Source organism: Argopecten irradians, chromosome 9, assembly GCF_041381155.1.
Source record: "Argopecten irradians isolate NY chromosome 9, Ai_NY, whole genome shotgun sequence".
Classification (NCBI taxonomy): domain Eukaryota; kingdom Metazoa; phylum Mollusca; class Bivalvia; order Pectinida; family Pectinidae; genus Argopecten; species Argopecten irradians.
Window position 1 is genome coordinate 5,925,972 of NC_091142.1, and position 19,502 is coordinate 5,945,473.

Sequence of the window (19,502 nt, forward strand, 5' to 3'; positions counted from 1 at the left end):
TCGTAAAAGTAATCTATATATTTGGTTTTAGTAATAAACGAACCGATTGAGATGACCTAAATGTATGTGAACTTGAATGCATGTCAAGGTCATTCGCTTGTAAGCATATTATACCGCATACATGATGAAGATTTCAGCTGATGTATCAAATTGTGTTAATGTAAAATGATATTTAAGCATATTATTCAACATTTCACCACCGTGACCTTCAAGAGTAATAAAGGTGATACATTAAAAACTTATTTTGACATTAGTCTATCATGTTACAGACGTTATAGCATGTCTATGCGGCAATCGGTGTTCTACAGCAATTGTACTTTTGTAGCATATGTGACCTGTGTGACCTTGAATATAATCTTGATGTGAACGAAAAGGAAAACCATTTGTAGGCAGAAATGAATGCTGTACATGTTTCAAATATGATCAGCTTTAATGGCGTAAAAGAGTCACAAAGTTTTGGCGGTAAAAAAAATTGTTTTGATAATTATACCTAACTATAATCTTGAATGAAGGTCAATGTAAAGCATACCTTCTGTACACATCTGTCCATGCTATCTCTTTGCAAAACATCAACCATGTATATATTAGTTTTGGCGGGAAAACGCCATTTTTTCAAAGGGCTATATCAAAACGCCATTTTTCAATTTTTCTATTATCAATTTCTTTTTTGATTGAGTTTATATGACCCCCCCCCCCTAGCGAACTTGTGACCCTGACATATTGTCTGATAACATATAGGTAGAAAAAGTTCAATATCGCGATGTACCCGAATAACGAAACGTACGCATTGCACAGCGGACGGGTATGCAGTAATGAGCGTTTAAAGTTCGTTCGAAAAAAGTAGGCTTTTTTACGTATGTGACCTTGATTTTGAACGTTATTATACAAAATCGAACGTACGTTTCAGGACCTTGTGTACGTACTTAGGATGTCTAAAGTTTTATGTACCGCAGCTCATTCTGTTCACGTGAAAAAGTATTAAGAAGGTTTGGTGGAAATAATAAGAATAAGAAACAAGAACAATAAAATCTCTAATAAGAATAAGAAAGTTAACGAAAACAATATATATTTTTAAAGATGCTCCACCACCGACAGAGTATAAATGATGTACATCATTTGAACAATAATTGGTGTTTAATCGTGTATATATATGTCTAATTAATACAAAAAATAATATACATAATTTATTTTGCCTTTGGTGCTCGCGCAATCAATACTTCATTCCATGTAGGATATAGTGCCCCGGAATTTTTTCGGGATGCAATTAAATACTTTTTATATTTTTAACTTGAAGTAAAATTAGAAGCTCAAACTGTTCAATGGTGGTAATGGTGTAAAGTAAAAGTAACTTTTGTAACTGAAGAGAAATACTAAATTGTCTGCTCCTGTTTTTAATAATGAAAAAAAAACTATTTGTCAGCGGTGGAGCATCTTTAACCATTTGGTGAAAAAAACAATAATTAAATGCTTGATGATTGCACCCCTTAACCTCATTTCTCCACCCTAGTACAATTAATAGATCTAATGTCGCTCAAAAGAACACGGGAAACAACATCTGCATCATCGTCGGCAAACATAAAGAAACCATACTCATACACGCTTTCCAGTACCGTCCAGTTTCTGTTCTTAATATCCCCAACCATTACCACGTGCACATCATTGTTGTCACGGAGATGCGCGAGCTGCGTCTTCACGTGCGCCATCGATTCCTCAGGTATGAGTCCAGATGTAATAAACATGGCGTATTTACGTATTCTGACACTACTGTAGGAAGTATGATTATCAACAAACCTCATGACATTGTCCCACTCGTGTTCCGTCCCTTGTGGATGTTTAATTGTCCTAATAGAGTCCATTATGTACGGTAGATTAGATAATGGACATCCCTGTATGACGTAATATTTGCTATCAGCAGTTATACTGATAGTGATAGAGTTATTGGTGTGATCAGTGTGGAGTTTGTCAAGAAATTCATGAAGGAAGTTGAGCCTTTTTCTGAAGGTTTTGCTATTCATTGAAGCCGATGTTTCTATTATTATGAGTATGTCAGCGTTGTAGTCCTGTGTACAACCTATTAAAAGAAAATATTTTAAATTACTGCACAACTCAACACATCACATTTTGAACTAAATCATATTGTATCTTATCTCTTTTGAGAGTATTTCCTCTGATTGAAAAATAGTTTTGGGAAACAAATAATGACAGATGTGATCTGAAACATCACAATAGGACCTTTTTAAACACTAATTCATTTTGTATCTGGTGCAAAATGAACGTTTATTCTAGATATGATCATCCTCGACAATCCAGGGGTTCCGATAACATACGATCTCATAGTAAAACTGAAGGCAGCTCAGAGGGACAAACGGAACCAATCACAGGCCTGCAAAGATTTCCTTTAAAGAATACAGAGAGAGCGACGCCCAACTTCAAATCTACACAGTCATCAACAGTGTACCGTTGTCGGTTCTTTTTATGTACATCAAAAGACTAAAATACCTGCTCTGACTGTTGCCTACACTTGTACCATGAAATAGTCCAGGGGTGTAGAGATCATAAGCGGTCGGAACCCCTGGAGTATCGAGGATGAGATATAATAAACTCAATGTAGAGACTCCGTATAATGGCAATTGTAGTTACCATCAAAAACAAATAAAACGTGCGTTCTTACTAGTTTACCCGTATTTTTGTATAATGTGAAGGTGAGGTTCTAGTTGGCGTCTTTGTGGCCCACTATTCCAAAGAAACAACCCATGTATACCGCAGTCTCCCAAAACATGCAAACATTGACAAAGCAACACATTTGCAGACATGCCTAGTACCTCAGTTGTAAATAGGTCACTAAACCTTCGATTTAAAAAGTATATTGAGAGTTGCGATCTTATTCAAAGGAACCTTACTCATCCTACAGGTACGTGTGTTCACAACAATAGCAGCTCGGTGTTTACCACGACCTGGCTTCGATTTCTCGAAACTAAAGTACAGAATTAAGTCTTTTTTTCTCCTTATGTAACTTTTGTGGATAAAATTGACTGAAGTTTGTTTCCAGAAATCGAAGCCTGTTTTCTGATGGCGATCCGCCATCGTTAAGTTATACAGCGCCATTATTAAAAGTAAGAAGCTAATATAATTAGCAGTTGTTAATGTACCTATTACATTATATCAATCCTTTGTTATTTACCTGTAGAGTTCCCGTCTTGAAGTTCCCACTGCAGGAGTTGCAACAGTTTGTCCGGATCTGGTGCCAGTAAGTACGAACTATTGAAGGCCACATTCTCCAGTAATGTATGAAATACAGACTTTCCCAGCCCCACGCTAATCACTTTGATACCTCCATATCGACCGGAAAGGTCTCCGGCCTTGCTGATCGCATTGGTTCTGTTATTGACCAACCCGTCACTGACCACAACAACGTATTTCAGTGATGATTGTCTCCCTCCTTTCGTCCACAGGAACAGATCACTATGGGCAGAGGACGGAAATTGAAAACAAAAAAGTTCTTTTGTAGTTTCTTCTCATCAAACGAATACAATTTGTCCGTGCCTTTGTTTGTTACATTTTTTGAGCATGCAGAAAATAAAAAAAATAAAAAATGAAACAAGTACATGGTAGCTAAAAGTTATGTTGTGTTATGAAAAGTATCTTTATGGGTGATAGATATATTTTAAAATAATATTAAAGGCTCTCGTTCAAGGAATATCACTGAACACCTGAAGCATTAATACAAAGTTATTTTGTTCATTTTTGTGGTCTAGTCACCAATAAACGAAGGATAAAAGGAATATTACTATAATGTAATATAATCATAAGTGATGTCAATGATTTAAAGGCTGGATATATTAAAAGGTAAATAAAATCATGTGTCCGTTTATTCGATCGTTAATGGCAAGCCTGATATCAAATTGATATCAATAAGAGAGTAGCAGAGCTCCAAGAATACAAGGTATACGAAGAAAGACAACCCTTACCTTGCCAGCTCTAGCCCGGATTCCATATACGACGTACAGTTTAGATGTGTGATATTCATGACACGCCCATGAACACAGTCCTTTCCATTGCAAGACAGGAAGTCAAAATCAACCCTGGCAGTCTTGGAAAAACTCACAACAGCCACCTGTGTCTCATTCGGAGCTATTTTCAGGTTGTCAGTCACATTGACTATATACTGCAGGATGTTTTTAAAACTTTCCGTCTCGCTGTAGGAAGAGTCTATGACGAAGACTATGTCGGCTACTTTAACAGGACGAAGCATGTATCCATTGAGTCTGAAGACAAACGTGCCTGTCCGGTTGACGTTTGTACGGGACACGATCGTCCCGATATCCGGCGTACCCGAACCCTCAACGGCGTGGTAGTATATATGATCCTTTCTAAAGCCGACCTGAAGCGACAAAAAATATTTATATAACTAGAATTAAATCGTATTTTAAATATCAAATCCCCTTTTCGTAGACATGTAGCTGCAATATTGTAGCTCAAAAGACTTTTAGACAAAAATGGTAGAGTTATAGTAGGCTGGGTACGTATACTCGCACAAGAAGACATGATGATTGGTCACTTGTCATTATTTGACAATTTACGTACCGTACTAGTCACCAAAATATTATCACCCAAACCAGTTACCTTATGTGTTACAAATATAGGATCTTACATGAGTGGTGATGTGATATGAAATTTATCAAACGAATTCAATAATCTGATATGCCACGAGCCTTTAGGCGGTAGGCATATTAAATTATTTAACGAGTTTGATCAATTTCATATCACATAGTCACGAGTGTAAGATTCTATTTATCACATAACTTTTATTAATAGAAATATTAGTTAAACTTTAAATTTCGTCTCTATCTAAAACAGTAGAAATCTGGCTCGGATGTGGTGTTTCCGTCTACTGAGACAATCAAGCGACGTCATATATAGATTAGACGTCAAAACTTCATGTAACCTCATCATAGTGATATTACACATGTGTCTTACGATATTTTATATCAAAAATATATGTCATAACCAATAAATAAATAAATAAATAAATAAATAAATAAATAAAAAGGTAAATAATTAAAAATAAATAAATCAATCAATCAATCAATAGTTGAATGAAAAAAAAAAATATAAATCAAAATATGTGTATCAAACTGAGATTGGAAAGTCATAAGACTATTAAGCATACTTGCGCATAGTTGTTCCAAGCAGTAGACGTGTACTGTATTTTATTGTAGTTATAAATAACAAAAGTCAGCATTCCATCTGTTACCAAGACCGCTTGGAAAGTATTACGCTATAAGAAAAAGAGTCGCAATTATGTCAAAATACAATCATCTGTATTAGAATAGGCGTCACTTTACAGTACATGTCCGAAAGTGGAGCTAGACATTTTTTTATAAATGCAACCCTGGTCAAAAGTGAAATGGCAATGACGTATTTTGCCAAAAACATTATCAATTTTTACATTTGTCCAAAATGGTATATACAGTATAGCAAGCAAGCTTTTCAGATACTAAAATAGGTCAAATATAAATTATTGGGCACGGTGATCTGAATTTGTTGCATAATATACACATGTATCATACACATCATTATCATTATTCACCATCATCGTAACTTATTTTAATAATCACTCGTCATTACCAACATATGCAGTTATCTTCATTATCAAAAACCACATCAGCTTCAATCAAATCTTCCTAGTACTAATTATAATTATAAGATATATCAACTACGTTTTATGAAAAAGGTTATAAACTTGTGTTCAATTTTAACACATTAATGATTGACGGCAATTAAAATATGAATACAAACAAATTAAAAGTTTTGAGATATCACTTATAAAATGTATTAAAATGTAGCTTTTATAGGCATATTATTTATAAATATATTTTCATTTTAAAAATATCATTGCCGTTAGAAATATATTACATTACCGTTTGTCATAAAAACCTAGCTACCTGAATGTCATTTCGGCAATTTGGTATATTCATCCAAGTGACAACCAACATCCAGGAGACGTTGAAGTTAACCAAGTTCAGGGAAGTACGATAATATTTCATCTCCGACTCGCTCAAGTTCTTGTCCAGCGGTGACTTCCTTCCAACAAGCTGTCGGCAGCCAATGCCAACATGGATACCAACAATTACTAAGCCAATATGGGGTAAGGCGTGCAACTGCGGGTATTGTACTACCTGGGCTTGGCCAGGTAAAGTTGCCAAACACAAGCAAGCCAGATAAGGTAACCTATATAAAAAGAAATTAACTGATCGAACCAATTCCTAATAACTAATCAAAGATTCATTAAAAAAAGATTGATATTTGAAACGCTTTATTTGGTCCTTTCTTTATTGCCCTATACAGTCTTAAGCATTGAAGGACCTTGCCATATTATACAATGTTAAGAGCCGACAGAATGTATGTCAGATATCTAAGAAACATCTGACGCTACTATTTCGAGTGTAATAGGGACCGCAGAATCAAACCAAAAATAGATTCCTGGAAATCCCCTTTTGGGCACAAGATTTCATAGAGAGGTGAATGTTTCGGAGCCTGCTGATTGGGTATTCAGGGCGCATCAGTTTCAAATGTTTAATGTGTGGGTTGGGCAATACATGTAGATGTAAAATATGTAAAGAAATTTTAAAATTCTGTCAAGTGTGTGTCTGACAGGGGAAGGTAATCAATATTGGAATTTCATGAATATTTTGGTCAATTTTTGGCGCGGAATTCTGCGGTCTCTAATAGGAAGACAATACTGTAAATGTGGACATTCACGCGAGGGCGATATTTATGCTAATTACGATGGTCGTTTGGTCACGAAAATTTCCAGCTTACATGATATTTGTACATGTGTACAAAAATATCAACTTTCTTTGTTGTTAAAACTATGAAAGAGTGCATCTATCGCGAAAATAACAACAACGTGAAAGATTATGTGAATTTAAGCACTCGTGAAAATATTCACGCTTACAGTATACATGTGTATAACTAATTAAAATTTAATGGAACTCCAAGTTTTGTAATATGTATATCAATGAATAAATGAAGCCGCTTTAGTCGACAAAAATTATTTTCTAAAATTAAAAATTCAATTAATTCAAATTTCCATACATTAAAATTGAGTAATACACTGTATTTTTAACGTTAATACCATTGTTTACATCTTTAATAGTAAAGCCAGCCCAGTTGCTGGAAAAAGAATTTAAAAAAAATATCGATTTTCTTCTTTTTTTACGCGGAACAGGCCGCTGTGTTTTACACGGAGTAAACCAGTACTGCACTCCTAACAAATGCTGGCTATGTTACCTCTGCATGTTTAATCTAACCATAAATTACCACGTTGAACATGCCATGTACTGTCCAGGCCCCGAACGAAACTCAGGCCTATAATTCACCAAACCAAACACGATAACAAATTCATAAGATTTAAGAGTTTGATGACAGTGCATATATTTAGTAATATAGTACAGTGCTTGTAATGCACAGAACCGAACACGTACAAAGAAGACTTTAGGTTTTAAAATATATATGAAGTCCATGGCTAATGTTACAGACTATTTGTTCAAGAATATTTTAAGCTTTGTTTGTGTGTGTGTTTTTTTTTCGCGGTCGAACACAAACCTAAGACTGAACGAAGCTGATTAATAACGCAATCATGATATTGATGATCGTCATTAAAAAAACATTAACGAAGGTTGAACCCGGAAGCATTAAACATAATACTTTCAGCAAATAACTCATAAATAATGTGGTATGGGTAAATATTACTTCACACGACGTTATGAAAAAGAGGGATATTCCATCCACGGAGTCACTACACCACGGAGTACTAGGTAAACCGGATTTAATGACAATCCATGTAGAATATCCCTATCCCTTATACATTCATATAAAGTAGATTTATAATTGTGTAGAAAATTGTCTTACACAGGAAGCTATAAATAAACACAATAGGAGAGGACTTATATAGGTTTAGGCCATAGTTGTGTTTTTTTATGTTTTGCGCCCGCATGCTGGTAGGTTTTTGGTCTGTTGAGTGAAAAAAACAAACTCAAACATTTTTTTCCGAACTGGAAAATAAAAGAGGTGTGTAACAGTAAATAATGTTTCCTATAATTTCCATAGATATAAGAAAAGTTTAAGAAAATTAAAATGACGAAAAACAGAAAAAAAACATAACTATGGCCTTAGCCTGTTGCCCTATCCTATTGACTTTTATCAATGAAATTGGTTGAAATGAAATGCAACAACAGTGTCTTTCCTCCTTCCTACCGCTTAAAATTTACATCGACAAAATATCTGAATAGTATGCAAAAGCTTGAATGTAATTAACACTTACCCACACGTTGTTATATCTAAATCCAAAGAAGTCAAAATCAGTACCAAGTTCTAGGTTCCGTGGCGATTGGATCATAGAAATATTGAAACAATGCTGAGTGTCATAGAATTCCGTAAGAGGAACTGAACCATGTCCGTAATGCCAGGTATGGAGGATAGCATACGCAGCTACTAGCCAGGTAAGATGTGCCATTTTTGCTCAGTTTACAGTCACAAACAGCCGGATGTGTAATGTGATGTAATCGGTACAAGTTAGGGGAAACTCAGACTCGTACGACATTTGATATTGACATTGTGACAGAAAATCAATACACGAAGCTGACAATGCAGTGTTTATCATAACGAAAGGATTGGAATGTTGGTAGAGAGAGAATAAAAAAATAAAAATAAATAAAACGGCTGATTCGATATGAGAATGTCTCAAGAACCAATCCTGAAATACTGTTATTTTTTCCATCTTAATTGAATTATTTAAAAGAAACTTGCATTGTCAGCTTTAACCAGCGGCTATGGATATAAGATTACACAATCCACTTATATATTGTCTTGAAGAAAGTAGTAAGTACGACAGGGGAGGTAATTTTGGACATTGTGATTTATTGTCAAGGAAGAAGGGGTATTGTAGTTATTGTAAGATACTAAGAGCTATTTATAAATTGTATGCAAGAGACAATAGATTCAAGGAAGTGACTTCGGATGAGAAGTCACAACAGTAATAATTCGCAACCAATTAAAACTATCTTTAAATATCTTGAATTTAATTTGTTTATGGCAAACCGTCAATCAAATACAGGAGAGATCTGTAGACATGTTTCATGTTACCTAATTACCATTGTTGCCAACATCTGCTCAAAAATATAATAAGAAATCGAAATCACATACTGAATAGTTATTGAAAACGAACTTTTTTCGCGTTACTTAATTTTGTGATATCCTTCTTAAAATAAGTTTGCGAAGATGAAAATTCGCGCATTTCAAATTTGATTGCTTTTTTTTAAATATATGGGTGTACATATTATTTCGCGCAGAAAAACTCTCTCGAATTTACTTTGATTGCTGAATTTGCGAAAGTAAATCGCACGCGAAAGAAAGGTGTTTACTGTATTTTGTATAGGATTTCGTAATATAAAAAAATCAGGTTTTTATCTTTTTATAAATTGACGAGGATAACATTACATAAATTCTCAATTTCTAACAATAATGAGTCAGACTAGTTTAATTAACCCTAGAACTTATTTTATAAATCGTATTATTCAATCATTCAAATTATACGTCTGAACAGGTGCGCACACGATTACAATGCTGATATCCTTATAATGATGGAAGCATTGGCTTCTTCGATATGCAACAAATATTTCAGGAAGGGACTTATATTTTCTACAAGAATTTCTCGAAAATTCCACCCCGATCACACTAATAACCTAATTACTATCAGTATAGCTGCTGAAACCACGGATTACGTCATACAGGGATGTCCATTGTCTAATCTACCGTACATAATGGACTCAATGAAGACAGTAAGACCAACACAAGGTATGGAACACGACTGGGACAATGTATTGAGGTTTGTTGATAACAATTACTTCACGCCATGTTCATAACACCTGGGCTCATATCGAAGGAATCGGTGGCGCACGTGAAGACGCAGCTCGTGCATCTCCGTGACAACAACGATGTGTACGTGAAAATCGTTGGATACACTAAGAACACAAATTGGACAATACAAAAGTATACGAGTATGGATTCTTCAAATTCTCTAACGATGACGTAGAACAACATTTAATCTGTCAGTTGCGCTAACGCAAATACATAATGTAAGGTTCCACCGTTGCATTCTGTTTCTGCATATTACAGAGTTTGCTCCCTTGCGGGTAGGTATCCGTGGTGACGTCATTATTTTTGGGGACAACTCACGTCGTTTATGGCGTTATACTCGCAAACACATGATGTCACAATCGATACCTACCCGAAAGGGCAGATAACTCTGTAATATGCAAATACTAAATACAGAATAAGTGATGGAGGTGATTGGCATTCATACACTAGCCGCCCTCGGATGTAACTGTCTTCCATTGATCTCGGATGTGATACGAGAGTATCGATTTTGAATTTACGGGACTACTTTCATATTTGACACCGAGGACCCTATCCTTCGAAAAGCATCCGTTCTTCAATGCTCCGAGTTTCTGAGTTATTCGCCTCGCAGGAGTAAATGTTAAATTCTACTTTTTAAAATAAGGCTATAGTAGTTTAATATTTCAATAACTAGTCATTCTCTTACGCGCACGTTATGCCTAAATATAATTTCAAATAAAATCTTATCTAACATATTCTTACATTTATATGAATTATATCCTAGGTCATTTTATACATCTGCGGAGTTCCAATTGACACCATTAATTGTTTTATTCAAAACATCCCATCATGGTAATTTCAAAGTGCAAAGGTCAGGAAGTGAAAATGAATATTTCATTGTTTAAGTCCTAATGAAATTGTATTTTAGCAGTGTTATCCTATAATCATCATTTTGTGAATTTAAATTCCGCAAACAGATGAAAAATAGAAGTAGGTTGTAGTAACCTTGTGTCGCATTACTTTCATTTTACAAAAAATGGAATCTTATCAGTGGATGATCGACATTCCCTTAAGATAATTACATTATTGGGTCACATGGGCTGAGTGACGGGGACAGCCGATATCATACATCCATCTGCCTTCTGGTGTTTCCATAAAATGCGACAAATGTTAAACTGACTATGCAGTGCACTTTACCTAAAGGTCGACGAACGCACTGAAATGCTGGTAGAGACAAAATAAAAAATGGCTGCCGTCGATAAGAGAATGTCTCAAAAGGAATCCTGATTTTTTTCAGTCTGAATTGGATTGGGTTTTTAACTTGTTTTTTCAGCATTAGCCAGCGAGCATTGGATATAAGGTTTTACAGTTGAATCCGGGTCCCTGGCAATACATAAGTATCTTATCTTGAAAGAAGCTAGATGTAAGACGAACAGTTATTTTTATGCAAAAACCATAAACTCAAGGTACTTCAGATGGAATGTCACAAATGTAATCATTCACATCCCATACATCCATCTTTAAAAAGGGTCTAGCAGATCTTGATAATAACTGTTATGATCTATGTCTCTTATATTCAAACTTTCAATGAATATTGGTATGATATTGGGATTTTCGAGGAGTCTATTGCCGACAAATAACAAGACAAAGGATAAAATTGTCAAAAAAAAAACAACATCTGAATATGATTAAGACTTAGACCATTGTATTGCATTTGTTTTGTCACCAACTCAATATTTATAACTATGGTAACATAAAATATGTCTTATGATAAAGAGTATCCGTAGAAAAATTACCGACCTACGACTCTTCGTAACTTGTAATCGTAAAGCCAGAGCCCCCAAATCGCGACATGAAGATAGAGAACTATGAAACAATATAAAGCATTCAGTAATGGCGTGTTATACTGAGATAAAATCACGGAACAGAAAGCAAACGTTCGGTCAAAAATATGTTATGTGTTCGAGCAGATCAATTATGACGTCAAATATTTAGTCTGTAAAAGATGAAAAGTTACAATGAAGCTATATTTGTAGAAACGCAGCAGTCCATTAATTGATTCCCAGCAACGTAGTGCTGCCACATATTGTAAGCGCCTTATACTGCAATAGCATACTGGTAAAGTATCAGTCAATATCTGTACACATAAGGTCTTAATATGAATGGATCAAACAGCGATGTAGAAAGTTTTTGTCTGAAAATATTTTCTCCGTTCTTAGATCGTGAGTTGCGCCAAAGGTTCTTTATCATATTTCTGATACCTAAACTCTTTCACCCCTGAAATGGTAATGAACTGGTCTAGTCTTTGATTTGGAAGAGTCTAAATGTGTCTTCAAGGGTAGATCGTGACTTACGCCCAGGATTTGTTGTCACATTTATACTTAACTCTTTCACCCCCGAAATCTTAATAAACTTGTCTAGTCTTTGATTTGGAAGAGTCTAAATGTGTCGTCAGGGATAGATCGTTACTTTCACCCAACACTATTTATCACATCCACTCTTATTTAGAATGTTCGATTATATGATAATCAACTCACCCCTAAACTTTCATAATAAACTGTGCTAGTCATTGTTTAGAAGAGTTTAAATGTGTCTTCAGTGGAGAATTGAATAATATTTCTGAAGTGCAATATGTCATGGAGTGATTGTCATTAGCTTTGATGAGGATACTGGAATGGCATCAGAAAAATCATCCCATGAAGTGAGCATTTGCTTCCAGTTCTTATTACTAGTATGTTACTCAAAGTGTAATTTTGAAAATTAAGATTTAAATAATTTCTTGAAAAAAAAAACGAAAAAAGTTCAAGAAGTCCATTCCTTTAGTTACTGATCCATTATATTTTAAATATTATCACGGGCTTATAGCAAATATGAAATGAAAATAAAATCACCGATTAATTGACTAAGCTACATGTTATCATCTCTTGAAGAACTTAGCCCAGAAAATAAAATAATTTCACACAGGTGAAACTACCGCATCAGTCAACTACTATAATGTAATTTTAACTTAAAGATCGTAAAACTGTTGATGCACATATTCATAATTCAACATTAATGTTCAACTAAATGTTCTAGTTGCAGTCATTCCTTACACTTTCTATCAGCTTCTATGCAAGAAAAAGCTATCACAGGTATTACGGACAAGTGGTAAATTAAATTTTCACTAATTAAGAAATTGATTAGTTGTTGAAAGTGTTAAAAGCCAAATCATTAAGCATTTCACTTTTCAACAATTCGTTGCAACGATAAGAGAATAGAACTTCATTTCATTTTTTTTTTGGGGGGGGGGGGGGGGCGCGGTGGCCGAGTGGTTAAGATGTCCCGACATATTACCACAAGCCCTCCACCTCTGGGAAGCGGGTTCGAATTCCATGTGGGGCAGTTGCCAGGTACTGACCGCTGGTCGGTGGTTTTTCTCCGGGTACTCCGGCTTTCCCCCACCAACAAACCTGGCACGTCCTTACATGACCCTGGTTGTTAATAGGACGTAAAAATAAACAAACCAAACCAATCATTTCATTTTATTATATTGTTTTTGTAAATGGGAGTCATGGGGAATTAGTAAAATCACAACCAATGCACTGTAAGTCTAATTAACCATACGATATGATGGTTATTCTTAGACGTAATTCACATAATAAAAGGTGTTCTTGATTCTTCAGTTTGACGATTAGGCCACAAAATTATATGCCATATTTAAAAAAATATCAGGTAGTTTCTTTTCCTTAATTAAGTCAAATGGAAGAACACGTCCGAAATCATAGGGAAATAAAAAAAATGAGTATTCAGTAGATTGTATGCATGATAGAGTGATATTTAAGCAATACAAATGTGTTAAAAATGAAATTATCTTTTTCTCTTGAAATCTTGAAAGCAATAGTTTAGGAGAGGCACATCTCATCAGCCACATTTTGTCCGGGATCCTCTTGTAGTTGAGAGGTACTATATATCTGTAGATGTGTAGAGGGATTATATAAATTATATATTATTCTATCATTGCCCTTTCCAGAGGGAACTGTTCTCCTATAGTGTTGTCTGGCGAGATATAGTTCCCGAGTCGAAGATGTTCACATGACATTCATTATGACGTCATATATTTGGTCGCGTGCTCTTTCCCGGGGGACTATACTTTGGTATAGTTCCCGTAGTCAGGTATAGTCTCCCGTAGTCAGGTATAGTCTCCCGTAGTCAAGAAGGACAGGGAACTGCCGCAAATAGACCATGGCTGTTATCCAATCGCATTCCTAGTAATTATCATGTGATGTACTAAATATATATAAACAGTAATGTTGAAATAGTATATAGTGTAGACAAAGTTGAGTGAAAAAAGTATATATGATTGGGCGTTGAATTAATCTGCTCCTGTGTGAGGACACGTAATGTTATGTGATATTATAATTTTTTTTAAATTAAAATTTGATTTGAACCTAAAAAAAAAGTCAAATGGTATCACTTAGAAAAAAAAGAAAAAAAAAAGATTTTTTTTCTTCTGATTCTGATAAAAATATAATTACAATCAAATCTGCCTTAGCGAACACGTCCGTATTGAAACAAAGACAATCTGCTTATAAAGACCACTTTATCAAGGTCCCAAACGTTCGATTTGACCTGTGTATAAAGACCACCTGGCTATAAGGACCATTTTCTTGGTCCCTTGGGTGGTCTTTATAGACAGGTTTGACTTTGTGTCGTTATTACTATAGTACGCGATAGTTTTCTCGTAATAACAACATAATTATCTCGTTATTATGAGGAAGTTATAACAATATTACTGGACAATTTTCTCGCAGTTATCTTTATTTCGACATACCTATCTCGCAATCAATTATTCGACTTTCGTATTTGCTTCCATATTCAGTAAGTGCCAATACTGTACAGACACCGGCAGCCCAATATATCCGGGAACTTAAAGCACAGTAACTCGACTACGCTACTTTTCCTACTATCTCTGTAACGTAACGCTACTCACCCAGTGTACGGCCTATATCATAAGGACTATGTTGTCTTATCTACTTACGTGTTTCTTTGTTCTTCTAAGGTTTCATGCTATAGATTCAGAGATCTCAAATGGTAAGTATACATATTATATTTATAATTTCTATCTTCTAAACCTAACGTCTATCTATTTATTTAGACACATGTCTCTATTTAGCATGGATGCAGTTCTGTTTTAACGGCCCCAGCATCACAAGTGCTTACAGTTAGCTTCTGTTTCATCTGAAGGAGTCTTGTTGTTGGTACCGATAAAAGCCACACATGAAACTTTACATTTATGAATGTTTTAGTGTCCTGATTTAATTTGTCTTTTAAACAATCATGATATTGTTTCACGAAGACAAAAAAGTAATTGAATGTTTCTTATATTATCCACGACGAATATTTGTATAGTTTTAACAATATTAATTGTTTGGTAGAGACAAAACGTTTTCATTCTGATAAACTAAGGCGTCTTACATACGTGAAACGATTTAAAAATAATGACTTCTTGGTAAAGACAGTTTTCATGCTGATATACTAAGGCTTCCTGCATATGTGAAATCTTCCTGTATCGATTAAGCATCGTGCTTGATTTTACACGTGACAAATATTGTGCCCTACAAGGCGTTAGCATAACTGCCAGGCTCATCTCTAGTTTTAGTATCATGGTTTATGTTTGTCCCGGCCAACATATATACTACTAAAACGCGCTTGTTCTTTGAAATATATGTTTCTCCCTGAAAGCAATAACATAAACTCAACAAATTATATCCTTTAATCTGTTAATTTCACACGGCATTTTTTTTGCGATAACGACTTTAAAACTAGAAGATTAAATTTAAGCGAACCACATTTTCGCGATTCGGGTAATTCAACCATGGCGTAATATGACATGAAAAATATTTTTGCGATTCGGCTTCAAGAGTAATTCAACCATAGCGTAATCTTTCAGGCATCATATTTTTGCGAAATTTTAAAAATATTTTGCGAAAATATACCCACGAATATAGCTGGTTATAGTATATGTATTTAATTCCCCCATTCCCTCTTGGTGCCTTATTGATAGTCCTATGTCATCCCACTTTAAAATAATTGAATAATATTTATATTTCGTATTTAGTCATATAAATTATGCAGTATTAGTGTTGTTCCGACTATACAAGTAATGTAGCGCTCATGTTTTTGCCATACAAATACGAAAATGCTCGCGGTTTTTGTTTTTTTTTTTGTTTTTTGTTTGTTTTTTTTTTGCATTGGTGGTAAACATAAGTATAAGGACAGTTCTTTGTGTCAATGACGGTAAAATCCGTACCGATTTACGACAAATATGGGAAAAACCACAAACAGGAAATGCATCCAACAATATTTAATGTTTTTATAACCAAACGGTCAATAATAGTAGCTTAACTTTAACTTACATAGATTACTTGGAATTGTATCTGCTTTCCAATCACAAATGATCTCTACACCTCAAGTTTTGTCTTTGGGGTAGTCCAGGGGTGTAGAAATCGTAAGTGACCGGAACCCCTGTAGTAACGAGGATGCTGTTTTTCAGAAATAGTTATAATGTACCTTACCCGTTGTCTGTATAATGTGACCAGGTGAGTTGTGAATTGTTCGATATCTCTGACGGCAAGAGTTCCGCCATCACAAGCGGACACATTACGAATATACCGCAGCCTCCCAACACAGATATCTACATATGTATTCACACACACACAACATATTGCAATAGATGACACAGGCTTTAATTTACCATGGCTGTTAATAGAACGTTAAACCCAATCAATCAATCAACCAACCAACAATGCACTTATTCCCCTGATCAGGTCCTGCATGGTGTAGGTTGACAAAGGGTTGCCATGGTCTGTAAGATATACTATGCTTAATGCTGGCGTTTGTTCATTTGTTTTGGAACTCCCGCGTGTTTTGCTAACGACTACCAACATTTTCCAGCTAGGAAATCCGTACCTTATGTCGAGTAAACATAACAACCACTGTTTACAAAATGTGCTTTATTATAGTGTGACACAAATAAACTTCAGATGAAATATTTTTCTGGGTAAATCATTTCCCGGTGTCTCGACTTTCGATCGATTGAGAGGGAAATGCGTCTTGGCATCCTTCTTATCGGTCCTATCTATAGGAGAATTAGTTTACACGCGGGCGGAGCACATCCATACTCACTATATCTGCATTGTGTAACCTTAGTAAGCCGGCAAATACAAATCGATCGATAGAACGTTACTACCAGAAAGTTGCTCTTTTCCCGAAACTGTTGTTGATGCTGATATTTGATTCTTCACCTACCCTGGCAATGCGTATAACCTAACTCATTTTGTAAAGCAGAAGTACGTGCTGTTTCTGTACAAATACGGAATAGGGATTTTGGTACATTTACTCTCGGCCAAAAGGAGTATACTGGGTCTTTGTTGCCACCTCTAATTCACATATTTGAGACAACTTAATAAGGGGGTAGTTGTCAGCTACTGACCAAAGAGATAAGGTCATTGGTACATTAACTCTCGGCAAGAAAGGATTATATTGGCCAACTCTTTACGCTAACTCTAAATCACACGTGTGAGACAACTAAATAAGGGGGCAGTTGTCAAGTGCTGACCAATGGTCGATGTTTTTTCTCTGTGATATATTATCATTATCCTTAACATAGCACTTACGTATCGACGATATCCACTGACAAGAAACAAAAATGATCTTGACAATTATATGTTCGCAATATTCTAATATTCATAGTTTTAAAACATATAATATTTCGAGTATATTAGGATTTTTTAATCCCATACATGATGACCAGAACTTACTGTTGTGACAATACTGAACTTTTAAAAGTTTCCTCAAAAATCATTTTCGAAGCATATGAATGATTCAGAGTACTGATGTTTGTTGTGAATGTAGATGTGTATTCTACTCCAGGAACCCCTGGTTTAGTTATCTCCTACCGGCAGCACTAATTCAATGCAATACATACATGTACCCACATTGGCATTCCTCTTTAGACAAATTCTAATATTCATGTAGATAAAGCGAATAGAGTACTTTCCAAATTAAAGATTTTACAACAAAAGAAAAAAACTATTTACATTTTTATTTTTTCATTTTTAAGATCTACTGTTATGGCCATTTTTAAATCTTAATTTCATGTAACCATCTTTAAGTGCGGTAATTGAATGACATATAGGAATATTTCATACAATATTTTTTGGATGCTTATACCATTGAATTATACAATATTTTGTGCCTGCTTTGAAGACTTAATGCAACTGTAAACGAATGAAATAAAGGGGGATGTGTTTTCAGCCAATATGAATGTTGCTTACTATATTGGATTTGGTATATGAAATAAACACAAAGGCTCCTGCTTGTATCTAGAAGGCTAGAAAAAGAGAGGGTATACGTAATACAGCGATGTTCCCTAAACCAATATTAACATTGCACAAGAAATATGATATCCATGGTAACCGTTGAAGTCGTTTGCAGAAACGCCAATATTAGGCGCCGCGGGAGACTCTCGTTATAACGGTCAATGTTCGGGCGCCAGAAAAATCATTCCAGGAGCTTTCCCTAAATACTGCAACGAACAACAGTAACGACAAGAATCAATAGAGACGCGTATCTAGGTCATTATGGAGGTCAGACGCTAACCGACGGAACATAATAACAGTTTTGTGGTATATGTTTTTGTTGAACGAGACCTCGAGCACGTGCAGGAGACACCGTGGCGGATTGGCTAAAGTATCTAGTATCTAAGTCTAATTTCCACGTGTGAAGTAAAAGTTCGCTTAAAGCAATTCTTAGTAGTTGATTTGGGTAGATGTGATGTCTGTTTCTGAGAAATACTACTATTTTTGTTAAATTTTACTTCTTCATGAAATGTTTACTGTTTTTTATATATATTCAACACAATCAAACCAGACCGAGCGTTACTTATACGTCATTCAGTTCTGATGATTTTGTCAAATGGTATTTCAAACAGTTACAAGAGTCGTTTTCATGTATGATGACAATTGCTGAAATGGAAAGCCACGTTCGAGTGGCCGAGAGGGGTAAAGATGACTTACATTTAGAAAAACAAATGCCTCAACTCAAAGATATGATAACATTAGATATTATTATCATAGAATCGAAGGTCTTAAGACTCTTTGTAAACTGAATTTGTTTAAGGAATTGAAAAGTTTTCATTGATAAGCTGTAGCTCTGACGTAAAAACATTTGGGGACATACAACAACAAAATCCGGCATAGATTTACGAAGACAGAGGAAAGATGACCTGGAAATGAAAACCATGTGTTCTGGGTGATTTATGCTGATTGAGACTGTGTGCTCTCCAGATTCTGAAGCCGTTGGGGATTTTGGCCCGAGGAGTTTCGAACAGAATGACAATTCTTACACACAGAGGTCATGCCCGGGTCAAGTACAAATCTCAAATGAGAATCACTTGGCATGTTGGTGTTACCGCCACATACTCTCATGCATAACAATTAGACATGGACATATTGATGTTCGTATCAATTTTCCAGATAATTGCTAGGTCGCTGTACACCACTTACGCTTAATTAAATTTACTCTGTTTCTTGCTTTTTGTCTGTTTTTATTTTTTTCTTATC

General features: G+C 35.2%; 2 protein-coding genes across 2 annotated transcripts in view; one reads left to right on the forward strand and one right to left on the reverse strand.

The window, feature by feature from the left end:
* Window positions 1–686: 686 nt before the first annotated feature.
* On the reverse strand, window positions 687–8,533 carry LOC138330807 (collagen alpha-5(VI) chain-like). Its single transcript, XM_069278323.1, has 6 exons — window positions 8,327–8,533; window positions 5,946–6,231; window positions 5,171–5,278; window positions 3,969–4,381; window positions 3,182–3,462; window positions 687–2,071 (listed from the first exon to the last, which is right to left on the reverse strand). Exons 2-6 carry the CDS (start codon window positions 6,045–6,047, stop codon window positions 1,491–1,493), a joined length of 1,485 nt encoding a protein of 494 aa, XP_069134424.1. The 5' UTR covers window positions 6,048–6,231; window positions 8,327–8,533; the 3' UTR covers window positions 687–1,490.
* A 6,333-nt stretch (window positions 8,534–14,866) lies between these two features.
* LOC138331211 (carbonic anhydrase 14-like) overlaps window positions 14,867–19,502 on the forward strand; it is a 28,303-nt gene continuing 23,667 nt past the window's right edge. Inside the window, exon 1 of the mRNA XM_069278694.1 lies at window positions 14,867–14,970. Within this exon, the coding sequence (XP_069134795.1) occupies window positions 14,898–14,970 (73 nt within the window). The 5' untranslated portion in view covers window positions 14,867–14,897. The remainder of the gene's footprint in view (window positions 14,971–19,502) is intronic.